A 14,878-nucleotide genomic window follows, 5' to 3' on the forward strand; every position below is an offset into this window, starting at 1 on the left:
TTGCATTTTCAATAATAATAATGGGCCCAGAAATATGAAATTAGGCATTCATGATGCTAAGTGGGAATACAAAATGTGGGTCTTTATGGTACTTTTTTAATTCTAATAATAAATTTTGAATGAGCGAGAATCCACATTACAATGAACCAATAAACTTGAAACTAGAGACATGTTATCCTGAATTATTATTAATTCGCAAAGTACTATTTCTTTCTTCTAATTGGGGTGGCGAAGCGCACCGGGTCAGCCAGTACTCCATACTTTTATTGGATATTTGAAAATAAATAAGTCTTTGTTAAAAACACTTTACATTCTTTTTTTAATTTAAATAAATAAACATTCATTTGAATTTTAATTGTCAGGAAATACTTGGATGAATCTTTGGATGAAAAAGTTTGTTTTTCATTTCTAAATTTTTAATTTTTCTACTGAAAATATATTAAAAGATTAGGCCTTGAAAAACCGCGGTTTCGCTTTCGATTAAAACCGAACACGAAACTCTAGTACACATTATTGGTCTGATTTGAAACCTAAACTGCTGATTTACAATACAAACTATTTTAGATTAATATTTTCAAGAATTACAATGATTCTAAATAGTAGAGGATGATGAGTTTACTGAAAAACTCTTTCAGAATAAATTACACAACTACAAACTATTAAAAATTTAATTACGCATAATTCTATAAGTTAAGGTAAATCATAATAATGATTCATTATAAACTTAGGGATGATTTCACCAAATGTTAAATTGAATTTGATGTACATACCTTCTTTCAATAAATTTGACTTCATTACTGTGTTTTGTTCTTAAAATTTTATTTTATTATTCATTTCAAAGTAATTTTCAGAAATATTACAGGAGAGACAAAAAACAAAATTCATGATTTGAAATATTTTTTTAAATCTGATAATGGAGTTTTATTACTTATTTGGTATGATTTATAATGACAAATAATCACAGCTAAGAAGAAGTGCGTTTGCATCTTATAGGTCCTTGTAACATTTTCTGTATATCAGAAAGTGATAATAAATTTTAAAATATTTAATTAAAAAATTGATTTAAATTTTTTGGTTCAAAATAATTAAAACAAGTATTATATATTTAGTAACATATTTATACTCAATTCCATTTGACTGAGATAATAATTTTTAGAAAATAAAATGGACTTAGCACTTTTCCATATTTATAGTTATTTAATATTAACCATTCCCGACTACTAAAAACTAAAAATTTTAAAGCAGTGTATACTTTATAGGAAATATATGACGGTTAACCGGATTTTTCGATGCCGGTTAACAGAAAAACCGGGTTTCTAAAAAGGCCAATTATCGGTTAACCGACAAACCGGTTTTTTAAAAAGTCGGTTTTTTATAAACACTAATGTACATACTTTTACATGTCAGGAGGCCAACACATTTTTCGATTTGTTTATTTTTCAACCCCTTAATATTATTTATATTGCTTCTGAAAGCTTCAGCAACATCTGCATTTATTAAATACTAGCTGACCCGACAGACGTTGTCCTGTCCAAATTAGAAAAAAAAATTGTGTTCGATTTGGGAATTTGTGAGAAGCTGTTTGAAATGTGTAAAAATAGTTAAAAAGACAAAAAACAACGTATTTTCGAATGATGATTTTTATACATACAGGCAAGGCGAATTTACTGTACAGGTGGCGTTGATATTACAACAAGTACAACATTGCAATAACAACATTGTGTTTTATTGTTGCTTGGGGGACAAAAGTGTCAAAAAAACAAAACAAAAATTTGTGGAAAAAAAAAAACAATAATAAAATCAATTTAATAAAAAATAAAAATGTAATAAAGTCAAAAAAAATAACGTTAATTTTACATCAACGCTAAATTTATTTGCGATCAGCAATTGGGTAGTCCAGAGAAAACATCCAAAGATAATAAAGCAAATGAAAAAACTGATAAAATAAGGGTGCCTCCTGGAAGCTCCTTTAATGGTGGCACAGTTTGCTGTGAAAATGGTAGCGCTAATGCTCCAAATGTATGCACGTGGCAAATGGTTGTGATTGATCGAATACACTCCGGAGCTACCCGTGGGAATATCGAAACCATTTTACAAAATAATTAAGAACACATTGGGTTATCTAAAATGGATTACTATATTTTAATACCGACTATGCGATTTGAGAATTTTTGCCTAAATTCGAATTTTACATAAAAAATAGGTGTATTTTGTATGGACCTGTATTTTGCATGGACCTGGACTCAGTAATGATTTTTATACAAATCTTCTTTTATTTGACATATACGTTTGTTTTTAGTCCAATAAAAGAAAAATAGCGAAAATCGGAAATTATTTGGACCTGTTGTTATCAAAAAACTGGATTAGGGGGTAAAAATGTTGAAAATTTAATTTTCAAATGCGAATATCTCCTAAACTATAAGAGTTAATTGATAACTAAGACTCAATTATTGGTCTATTTTATACGTCAATCGAGTGATTTCACAACTTATTGGCTCATATGTCAAACCACAACAATATTGTGCTTATTTGGCCCAATCAAATGCAACCCTGGTGCGGCAATCATGTAAATGCTTGATAGACAACATGCACCAATAAAAAAGTTAAAAATACACCAATATTTATTGTGTTCTAGTGCGGCAATCAAAGAAGACAATTAGCGCCAATATTCATTTTTCCCTGACCCACATACATCTTTTAACATTTCTTTATTAATTTTTTTATACGATAATTAAGGCCGACGCAATTTTCTTTTTTTAGTTAACAAATAATTTTTTTACATTTATGTAAACAAAATTTAACATCTAGCACAACACCTGTTTCTCAGAGTTGTCGTAAACTAGAACAATCATGTGACAGGAATGCGACAATTATTGCCACTAAATCGCTTTGCGCCAATTTACGACAATCCAATTTATATAAAACTAGTTGACCGCCCCGGCTTCGCTCGGTAGCTATTTACTGATGTTAGTTCTTCAAGTTTCTCCAACCCACATACACCTGAATGTTCTTATTTATTTGCTAATAAAATATCTAAATTTACACTGCATACTTTAGGGAGCTATTTTATTACAGTTGACTGGAGTCATAAAAAATTTCCGAGTTTTACCCGGAATTTTTAGATTTTCTTTGCAAACCACCTCCTCAAAATTTCAAATAAAAAAAAATCAGCCAAATCGATCCAACCGTTCTAACGTGATGCCATTACATACATGGACCATTTCTTTTTTATATATATAGAAGATAGATGAGGCAATCATGTGACTGCAGAGAATTTGATAGGGACAATTTCTTTATTGGGCCCCAATTCAGCACAATAAAAATTGTATTAAATTGGTGCAGTGCGGCAATCGTCTGATTCTACCTTTAGATTCTATATATCGATGGCTTAATTTAAAAAGGCCCTAACTCTTATTTTTTTAAGTCGAGATTTTTTTGGATAATTATGATATATGATCAGACCATTTATTGAAATAAATGAAAATCTGGACTTACAAATAAAAAACACGACTTAGGGCCTTTTTATATTAAGGCATCGATATGTAATTTTTTAAATCAGAGAGCAAACGAAGAAATAGTATTGTATTAAATATATATCATACCAGAGGGGTCCTACTTTGGGACCCCTGCCTGCGCACTTGGTGAGACCATGAGGTCCTAATTCAAAACTTTAACTCGACAAACTTCCTCTTTTCGCATGTCAAATTTCATTAAAATCGGACCAATGGTTTTGAAGTTACAGATTTTTTTCCTTTTTTTTCTATACCCTCTATTGTGAGTTTTAGATAAAAATAAATATCAAAAATGGATTCCTCGACCCCAAAAATAGTAAGATACCACAGCTTTTCGGGATAATAAAAATAAATAGGCCTTGTTTTACCAATTTTTAATGATTTTCTCTTGTTAGCCAGCGTTTCAAAATCACTAACTTCAAATGCGTGTAAAAAAAATCTAGGGCTGAACTAAAAAAAAGCCTTGAGGGTTTTGAAAACGAAAGTGTTTCAATTATTGAAAATGGTATATAAAACTATTTTATATTTGTTTATGTATAATATTAATAATATGTTCTGAGTGTTAACAGTATCACTTGTGTGTAGATCATAAATAATACCCTTTTCATTTCACACATTTGGTTTAGTTAAATATTCTTATCAATCGTGTGTGTATGTATGTATACCACACGCATTGGTAAGGATAATAGATAAGTCGCATGCGTATTATCACGTACGCATGTATTCTAGAATAGTTATTAGATTTTAATGTTTAGCTCTTAAGGTTTTAACTTTAATAAATAAATCAATGTCTTACAAACATTTAACCAGTAAAGACTTCTTTTACTCTGCAAGTTTTTACAGAAAGCTTTCATTTGCTTTTGAAACAAATTGAGTTGAAAAATCTCATTGTTATTTGCTTTTGTTTAAGTTTGTTTTAAATTTAGCTTTGCATTCGTCTGCAGTTCGTTCTCCTATAAAATCAGCAATTTCTTGCCAAGCTGGTATTTTTGGAAATGTATATTGTGGTCAACTGATGTCCCAAAGCGTTGGACATACTTGAACAGCAATAATAATGTCATCGTGAGTCCATTCAGTATTGACTTTTAGTTTAATTTGTTTGTAGGTCTTTCGCAGTTTGTTGGCAACTTGTATTTTTATATGTGACCCATTCGGAATCATATGCAAATGCATATAAATCCAAATACCAAAGGGTTAATTACACTGTGCAACAAATGAAGACTTTTGGAAAAACACACGGACTGAACAGTATAGGTTCGACTCTACTACCAAAGGGTAGTAAAACCCTATACTGAGTTTAGCGATTTTGGTGACCAATTGAAAGGTGCCATCACCGCTTAAAAATATATAGCAATAATATAGCTTAGACTCCACCGAACAAATTTTTTTAAATTTCTTGCCAAAAAATTGCTTTTTCGTGTCCTTTTTTTAAAAAAAAATGTATTTTCACTTTTTTTAGAATATATTACAGGGCCTAACTCCTAATTTTTCACTGACAATAGGTCTGTTCATTTTCTTTCCCAATAAATACTTGCAACGAGGTAATAAAATCAAAATTTTCAAAATTACTCTCTTAATTTCTCAAAAATAGTAAAAAGCAAGGCGTATTAACAAGGTGAGTGCGTCCCGGCAACAAATACAACAATGCAAAAACAACAGGCAATTTGTTTTTGTGAAAATGTACATTAAATGTCAAAATCAAGGCGAATTAAAATATTACTATGTTATTTACAATAACAAATGTAAACATAAACAATGTTTGACATACAGTGTACATAAAACCACAGCGAATTAAGAAACAGCTGATTTTATGCACTCACCTTGTTAATACGCCTTGGTAAAAAGTAAATGAACGCTTTTTCAGTAACAATTAGGGATGCCAAACGGGACTGGGTTTTACAAATCCCGGGATTCGGGATTTTAGAAATGTAAATCCCGGGATCCCGGGATTTTTCGGGACCCCGGGATTTTTCGGGATCCCGGGATTTTTCGGGACTTCGGGATTTTAATTAAACTTCAAAAACATCAAATTCAACAATAAAAACTATTATATCATTAATATATTTAAGTAAAAACATAACAAATCAAAAACTAATGCGTTAAATTAAAATAAAATGGTCCATGATTTCCCCTAGCTCCATACAATTGTCCCCCGGAGTACTGTTTGAGCAGTCATAAATATCTTGATTATGCGGCAATCCTTATAAAATTTTGCACAAAATAAGTTGTAAATACTCTGAAATTATACTGTAAAGTACTGCGGAAATCGTGCTACATTTGCCCCTAGTCCCCTTTAGAAAATAACTTGAAGATAAATTTCGTAAAAGTGTAAATTGTGTAAAAGCCTGTTAATGCAAGGGAGACGTGCTGCTCTCCGATTCAAATGAAAAAATCTGTCTGCGTTTGGATTTGAAGCGAGATTAGTATTATAAAAAATATGCTGAAATTTAGCTTTCTAAGTATTTTGGGTGCTTCAAAAATCTTCCTAAAATATCAAAAATCTCATAATATTTCGGGATTTGTTAATCCCGAAAAATCCCGGGATTCTTTTTCACAAATCCCGGGATTCGGGAAATCCCGATCCCGAAAAATCCCGGGATTTTCGGGATCGGGATTTCGGGATTGGCATCCCTAGTAACAATTGTTTTATTCTTTTTAAAATGTTTTATTGAAAATTCTTTGTTTTACATTTTTTCACCACAAAAATCAAATTGTAAATAAATAAACAATAACACAAAACATATTGTTACGAAATTGTACTTGAATTCAAATATAACGATTTTAACGGCTGATTTAAAAGTAGCATAATGCTTTCAAATAGCAGTGCTGTAATAGCAAACTGTAACATATCTGTGGGCATTATTAAATAAAAGCTTTCAGTTGACCATTGATCGTAAGTTGGCAACGCTGTTTGCTACGACCGTATATTCGAATTCGAATATTCAGTTAAAGAACATTGTAGAAAGTACATCACAGATGGCGTATGTATTAGTAAGATCTAGAATATTCGAGCTTTGACAGTTAAAGAGCAATCTAGAATGCAGATGGCAGTGTTATAAATAGTGGCAGAGGTTGCAGTCGTTAGTGAGTTTATCAGAGACGCTATTCGAATAACCATCAACTGAGTGCCTTAAAGTGTGCTGTATTTTTCAAGTGAATTCGTGTACATTATAAAGTGTCTGTATTTCTGAGAATTTATAAACGTGTATAAACACATTGAGTGACTATTTAATTCTGTGGTTGTTGTACATTTGAATAAATAAAGAGTTGTTACAATTTTCAAACTACTAAACGACTTTTATTTGCAATCAAAAGTATCCGGTTTAATTAAAGGAAATAAACCAGCGTTTTGAAAAGGTTAAAACGTAACAATATTTTTGTGATTGTTAAAATCAAAGGATAATAACAAGAAGTGAATCTCTGTCAAAAAAACCCTAAGTCGGTTGTCAAAAAAACCTAACTATAAAGCTGAATTCTCCCATGAGTTTCTGAAACATTTTTTGTTCGGAACAATTTTTTTTTATATGTATTTTGAAGATTCTCTCAAAAATATAATGTCAAATACATATAAAAAAATTGTTCTGAACCATGGTACAATCAGTTACCAGGTACAATTATTAGAGAGAGTTTCCAATGTTCACCCCTAAAACGTCAAACTATGTATTTAATCACTTAACTTTTTTTAATTTGTTACCGCGATATTTTTTAAATTTGTTACATTTTAACTGAAATTATACACACTTATTAAAAAATATAGTTTTTCTTCAATTGTTAGTAAATTTTTGTAATAAAAATTTAAATTCAATTATTTTTTTTTGGCATTTCCTTTTTATATTTTTTATTTTCTTTTGTTTGACGTTATAGGGAATGTATAATTGAGAACATACTTTCTAATAATTGTACCTTGCTAATTCTACAATGGTTCCGAACAAAAAATGTTTCTGAAACTCATGGGTGAATTCAGCTTAAGAATGTATTGGTATCATTTTATTTATATCTATTGGTTTTCAAAACACTTTCACCACAATCCTCAAACTCACAGAGTTGTAAAAAAGCGACCTTAAAAATTATAACAAAATTGTATTACAAATAAATTTAAAAATTCAAAGAATTCTGAAATTATTTGAATTATATTTGATCTGGAAAGGTTTTATGAATAGATTTTTCCGCTTTTTATTCCATAATTTCTGCAAAAATTAGGTTAATTTAAATTTTTTTTATTAATTTCCAATACGAAATTTTACAAATGTGTTTTTTTCAGTTTTAATTTCAACACCCAAAAAAGTAATGTGAATGGTGAAAGTTTATGTTAGAATTGCAATTTTGTGCAATTTTCAAGAAAAAGTTTTGCAATTCTAACATAAACTTTCACCATTTTTATTATTTATTATTTTTTTCCACACATTTAAACCATTTAAATAACCGAAACGAGTATATTTTGCACAAACGAAAAAAATATTTTTTTAATTTTATTTACAGTACTTTTTTGGGTGGGTGGTGAAATTAAAAATACAACACAAATTTCGTAGTCTTACAACAAAAAATACAAAAGGTAACAACAAAAGTACCAAAACACAAATCTTTACCATTTTCCCGCCTTTAATTTTTGTCCTTTAAGATATCGGTATTTAAAATTATTTCCGAATAGATATTTTTGTGATTGTAGAAAAAATTTACTATAGAATAATATATTTTATTCTTCAACATACATACATACATATGTATGTCAAAAAAGCTATTTATCAAATTTCAAAATAGCATGATTCAGGGCACACTTAGTAAGGTGACTGCATCACTACAACAATACAAAAACAACAGGTACTTTGTTTTTGTTAAAAAGTAGGTGAACTGTCAAAGTTGCTTATTGTTGTTTTTGCTTTTGAGTTTGTTGTATTTTTCGCCACAACAACCACAAGTGAATTGACAATTCAAACTGAATAAAAAAAATAATCAGCTGTTTCATCGCAGTCACCTTTCTAAGTGTGCCCGGGCATGATTCATGTAAGGCGTAGTCGTTTTACAACAACGACAGTTTCGTACTAGATTAAAGAAATTATTCAACCTGTTTCATTAATCTAGTACGAAACTGTCGTTGTCGTAAAACGTCTACGCCTTACATGATAAGGCTGAATATAAGGTACACTCAGTAGAAATCTACCTTCTACAATTATTGTATCATTGGTCAGAATTAGAATTGTTAAATATGTGCACAGATAGATAGATAGATAGATAGATAGTCTTTACAAAATATCGTTTAAATAAATGCTCTTTATTTATAAAAAATATTATTATTTTTTTTTTAATTTATAAAAATCGTTCGTCTACATTGCGAATATATAAAATATTCTAACAGAAAAGTTCAACTCATAGGTGAAAAGTTATTTCATTTCTTAACTAAAACATACATTTTCTTATGAAGCACTGCTTGTGGAATTTGCAAAATTATTGGCTTCTTTTTCTATATATTTGGAAAATCGTGATAGATTTGTTAGCACCGTCTGTACGGCCGGGTAACGTTCCTTTAACTCCTTGCGCTGAGAACGCACTTTTGTTTTGAAATATTTTTCTAGTTCTTTAATAGCAACAGGCAAGTTAAGATCTACTAAAATTTGATGCCAGTCGTTGTCTGAGAACATGTCCATTAAAGCATCCAAAGCTTCTGAGATAGTCCAAACGTCTTCTTCCTAGAAAATGGCAGTATGTATAATCATGATATTAAAAATGTTTAATTTTACATGAGAATAAAAAGAGATAAAATTACTTGAGAACAAGTTTCAACTATAAATGAAACAATAATTTTAACTAAAGGTTCGGGCAGCAAACATCCCAGTGTGCCCAACATGCGCAACCAATTTGCACGAATTTCTGCCATTGTACAATTTTTAACACCATCCAGCATAAGCTGTAAATCATTTTGAGTCATTTGGTTGAATAGTTCTTTTTTGGTTTTTAAATGTTCCAGAGCTGCACGCATTAAAGATGTTGAAGGTTCCAGTATGGATGTATCTTTAGGACCCTTAAATACTTGTTGTCCCAAATCCACCCAAACACTGTAGATGGCATTGTGACCTCCCAAATCTTCCGAGTTCAAACAATTGCACAAGTTTTGCAAACACAGTAACGAAGAGATGCGTAAATTTTTAGACCTGCAAGGAAAGGCAATTTGAATGTAAGACATTTTGTGGGCTGAAAATGAATTACATTAAACTTACTTCATTATTAGGCCAATATTTGATTCACGCAAAAGTTGCACTAGACTATCTTCAAGGGGTTGAGTACGTTGCCATAGCTGAAAATTAAATTGTATGTAGTTTAATGAATTCAAATTGAATTTTTATATTATATTTTTACCTTGTCGACTAGACTTAATGATTTAATGGCTTCCACAATTTCTAGTGGTAGTTTATCACCTTCATTTAGATTTGTTGTGCTTCCATTACTTTGGTTTGTTTCATAATCAACAACACTTTCACTTTCCGAAATTTCTTCATCATCAACATCATCCCATTCTAAAAAATATTGATATTAAGTTTAAATAAAGTTATGTTAAATATGTATAAGTAATAAATTTTATTGTTGAGAAAGAGGTATTTGCGAATGTCTGATCAATAAAGATTCAAAACTTATATTTTTAGTATCGGAAATGATTATTATGAAATTTATACACATTTCACTTTTTCTACTACTAAATTCATATTGATTCATACATTATAACTATCATATCTACCTTCTTCCTCCGATGAACATAAATTTGTTATAACTTCGGCGGCAATACGTTGAGCGTCCAATAAATAGCCAACATCACGCATAGCAATATCATCAGCTGTAGGTAATTCTTGGCGTCTTCTACGATTGGCAGCAGCTTCTTCAGTTTCATCTACAAATAAAGATATTTATAACGTTCCCTAAGTATTTTACATTTTCTACAAACCATCTTGAGTATCCATTTTAATTTCCAATTCAGGTGCTTGATCCTTATTATCTTTGCTGGGTATATTACTTATGCCATGAAGAGCCGTTTGATGATTTGTGTCTAGAACTTGTGTTAATGCTTGAAGAATAGTGCCTGCATATGAAGCAGCCAAAGCTGGAGCATTACTCAATATTCCCGCAGACAATGTTCGCAGATAAGCATGTCCATAGTCTCCAGTTACCGATAAGAGACAAAGGAAATTGGGTACATGCTGGTTTAAAACCAACCATGACTTAGGATTATTCTCGGTTACCACCAACAAACATTGGGCCACTGAAATAGATATATCCAAACCAAAAACATTGTAGTCCAAGCATCTAATGAATCCCTCCATTAGTTGAGTTTGATTAAATGTCTCAACAGCAATGGAAGTACTTTCACATAAATTCCACAAGAGATTGATGGCTTGAAGAAAGACATCGGAACGCAAATCCATTTGATCACACATGGCAGCATCAAATGTGGGTTTCCATTCGCTATCCAAAACATATTCTTGCAACAAGGCCAGTAAAGGTGTCAAAATATCTTGCTCCACTAGGAAGTCACATACTTCAATGCCGTTAACTGAAAGATTTCTTAATGCTCCGGCAGCAGCATTGCGCACTGATGTTTCTTTTTCACACAACAGAGGTGCAGCAATTCTCACCAAGTCACTTTGGCATATAGACTGAACTTTATCTTTGCTGGCTGTTAGCACAGCCAATGACTGCAGACCATTAAGTTTCTCCTCGATATTCGCATTCTGCAGTTGATCTCTGATTGCTTCAATGGGACCAACGCCTGAATTTTCAATCTCTTCGCAGGCATTTAAAAAATCATCTACTTGGCTGCTGTCGAGTCCAGCCAAAGGATTTGTGCTGGCTGCGTATCTGGTTTTACTTTTTCTCGTTTTTCCCATTGTTGTTGCTGGTTTATTTAATTTTGCACGGAGTTTCCAATTGAATGCAACAAATTGAGAATTTAAATAGAAATAGACCCCCACGTGCAGCAAAAAAATGAAAACACTTTGAAAGTAAAACAACAACAATATAGCAACACACTAAACAACACAGTTGTAAATAAAAAGTAGTAGTATATTAAAGTATTTCAAAATATGATGACAAGCAGGGAAACCGAAAATATGCTCTAAAAAGCCTTTGATCATAAATATGCATAAAAAAACAAAAAATTAGCTCAAATGATAAGAAATATATATAATTTTCTATGAAATAAAGTAGATCTTTGATGTAGATTCGAAATATTCAAATATTTTGAAAGAGTTTTACCAGTGCATTATCCAAAACAGTACACAATTGTTGTTAAAATGAATATCCAATAATTTTAAAGAACTGTCGAATTGTCTAGAAATGTATTATTAAATGAGTTTTTTTCCATTTTGACTACCATAGAGACGAGACACTCCGATTTGTCATACAAAAATACAACAAATCATATGTTTGATACAACAGCAAAATACATTGACTAGCATGTATTTTGTTGTTGCAAAATATAGGTATTTGACAACACTTAGGTTTTTAACAATTACGTTTCGTCTCTATGTTACCCTATGTTGGCTACCGTTAACGCTAAGCTACCCTTACCCTTTCAGTATAACTACCGTCACCGATAAGCTACCGTTACAAAAATAACTGCAATTACCGTTACCAATATAATCCTAAATACCGTTACCGATATTCTATAAATAATTTGAAAATTTAAAAATGCAAACTTTTTATTTTAATAATTGAGTTTATAGAAACCTATAGAATTTAAAATATAATAGAATATCAACTTTGTTAACTTAATTTAAATTTTTATAAATTTTATAAACAATTTAATTCAGGATGAAATTAGCTTTATCATTTAAAAATCTCGTTATCGAAATAACTGGAAATAACGTTACCGAAATAAGCCAAAATACAGTTACCGCTAAATCACCGTAACCGAAATAATCTAAATTAGCGTTACCGTTACCATTTTATCGTTTTGAATAGTGACAAAGTAGATTTGTTCAATATAGCTGAAAACAGATTACACAGATATGGAATAGATAACAGCAATATGGAATAGATAACAAACAAAAGAAAATGTCAAAATGGTTGTTGTTTTGGAAAAAGGGACAAATATATATCACACTCGTTGCCTATTGAACATTATATTTTTTTCTCTCGCTCGAACCACAACCATTGAAAAGTGGTTGTAGAATGTCAAAATAACGTTTACAGGGTATACCATATGAAGTTGTAAAAACAGTAACACTACATATATACATATATATATATAGTGTTACTGTTTTTACAACTTTATATGGTATACCCTGTAAACGTTATATATATAGTTTTTCATTCATAAAACCGATATCTTTCGTGGTGCCAAAAAACGACTAATGCATTTCGATAGGGCAATGTCCTAGGAATCGCGCTAGGGCGTTGTCTCTTTCGAAAAATTAGCCGATTACAGGGTATACCACATAAATGTGTAAAAACCTTAACATCTATATATATAAAAATGAAGAAAACAGCTGATTACATTTTTTTGCACAATTTGTACTAACATTGTTTTCAAGTTGCGTGCAGCCTTCGTCTCAGCTTTCAATTTGTAAATTTTGACAAACAGTATATGTAAAAGACTATCAAGAAAACCCGATCGTGTGGCTGCAGGGTTATACCATGTTCTCACGCCGGTATTATTCGTCATTCACGCTCTCATTCGTCATTCAACCCCAAATTACGAACTGAATTACATGATTCGCCATACAAAATTTCATGTGCGAATTACCTTATTCGTACGTAATTCAGTTTGAATTACCTTACGAATTACGAACAAATCAGTCTCATCTCTAATTTTTATCGAGTGTTTTGTCAATGACAGCTGTCAAAACAAAATCACCAAAACAAAACGAAGAAAAAAATTAATTTCATATAAGCATATTTGTATTAAATAAATTATTTAAAAATAATTAAAAATCTAATTAAAATTAATTAACTTATTTTTAAGTACAGGGACCGTATATTTGTATTGTTGCAGGTCAAGTTGTGCCACCATTTCCAGCAAAATGTGACTATTTTTTCGGACGCAACTCAACCATCTTTCCGGCTCATACCTCTATTCAGAGACCTGCGCCGAACGTCTGTAAGCCGGCTGAGTCGAGCCGCCGATAAATTTTCAAAGCCGCCGCCGTATTTTTTTCTGCTTAAGTCGGCTTGAAAATAGCCGCCGTTTTTTGATAAAAGTTCCTTAGTAATTTCATAAAATTTCCAGAATTTCACTAGCCAGCTAGCCGCCGACCTTTTTTAGAGTCAGCCGCCGCCGCCGTGAAATTTAGTCGGCGCAGGTCTCTGCCTCTATTAACGCGCGCTCGCTGCACTGGTTCCACTTGCTAGCACTTTTTCTTTTTTCTAATAACTTGGGGGTTACACGATCAAGTTTTGCCTTTCAAGTGTTAATACACTCACACTTTTTTACTAATACACTCACACTTTTAAGAATTGAAACGAACTTGCATTCAATTTCACATTCAAGTTGGTGTTCAATTTTTCATTCAAGAAAACAGCTGATTACATTTTTATGTCCAATTTGTACTAAAATTGTTTTCAAGTTGCGTGCTGCCTACGTCACCGCTTTCAATTTTTATAAATTTTGACAAACAGTATATGTAAAAGACTATCAAGAAAAACTTGATCGTGTGGCTGCAGTGTAATGAAAATAATAATTAAATTATTTATTTTGTTAATTGCTATTACAATTTTATATTTCTCCATTGCCAAAACACAAATTTAAAATTCGCACCAAAAAATCAAAAGTAAACAAGAAGAAGAAACAAATGTCAAATTGAATTACGAATCTGTCGTGAGAACGAGTTGTTTCGCAATAGTAATTCAGATCGTGAATTATGTAATTCAACCGCTCGTCAGAACATGGTATTAATCAATCTGATCGTTATAATAATTTTTGTCATTCAGCTCAAAAATCATGTTAGTTTAAAGTTGAAAATTTAAACAAATTCTTGAAAATACATCCTTTATTTATTTGAAAATAAAATGATACCAATTCATAAAACTCCATAGGAAATATCAGCATATGTTTAAATATTTCGCAAATAAACTAAACGATATCACCTAGGTGGTAAAAAGTATAATAAGTGAAAGTCGATTTAGAATCGAAATCGATATCGTTATCGTTTTTCCGTGACATTATAAACGATATCATAATTTCAAAAAATAATGATAGTAAAATCTCCATGCTACAGATCATATTCTGAATGCCAGAGTGGTTCACTCGTCAAAAGATTATCAATTCACCGACAGCTGTATAAACCGAAAGTTCTTTCCCTAGTGAAGAACTTTGAAAATGCACCAAAAAATATGAACAATTCTTCGAAAAACCGGTTATTTTCCAATTTTCCGGTTTTTAA

The 14,878-nt window shown here is 31.1% G+C and overlaps 1 protein-coding gene across 1 annotated transcript; it reads right to left on the bottom strand.

The window, feature by feature from the left end:
* Positions 1 to 8,760: 8,760 nt before the first annotated feature.
* Positions 8,761 to 11,499, bottom strand: LOC135951361 (HEAT repeat-containing protein 3). Its single transcript, XM_065501001.1, has 6 exons — positions 10,444 to 11,499; positions 10,240 to 10,389; positions 9,864 to 10,021; positions 9,725 to 9,801; positions 9,274 to 9,658; positions 8,761 to 9,196 (listed from the first exon to the last, which is right to left on the bottom strand). The coding sequence occupies exons 1-6, from the start codon at positions 11,381 to 11,383 to the stop codon at positions 8,924 to 8,926; spliced, it is 1,983 nt and encodes a 660-aa protein (XP_065357073.1). The 5' UTR covers positions 11,384 to 11,499; the 3' UTR covers positions 8,761 to 8,923.
* Positions 11,500 to 14,878: the final 3,379 nt, after the last annotated feature.

This window comes from Calliphora vicina, chromosome 2 (genome assembly GCF_958450345.1).
Source record: "Calliphora vicina chromosome 2, idCalVici1.1, whole genome shotgun sequence".
In the NCBI taxonomy this organism is placed as follows: domain Eukaryota; kingdom Metazoa; phylum Arthropoda; class Insecta; order Diptera; family Calliphoridae; genus Calliphora; species Calliphora vicina.

Coding starts and splice junctions, on each gene's coding strand:
- LOC135951361 (XM_065501001.1), bottom strand. CDS start 11,383: ATGGGAAAAACGAGAAAAAGTAAAACCAGATACGCAGCCAGCACAAAT. Junction 10,022..10,239: donor ATGTTCATCGGAGGAAGAAG/GTAGATATGATA, acceptor AATATTTTTTAG/AATGGGATGATGTTGATGAT. Junction 9,659..9,724: donor AATATTGGCCTAATAATGAA/GTAAGTTTAATG, acceptor CTTTCCTTGCAG/GTCTAAAAATTTACGCATCT.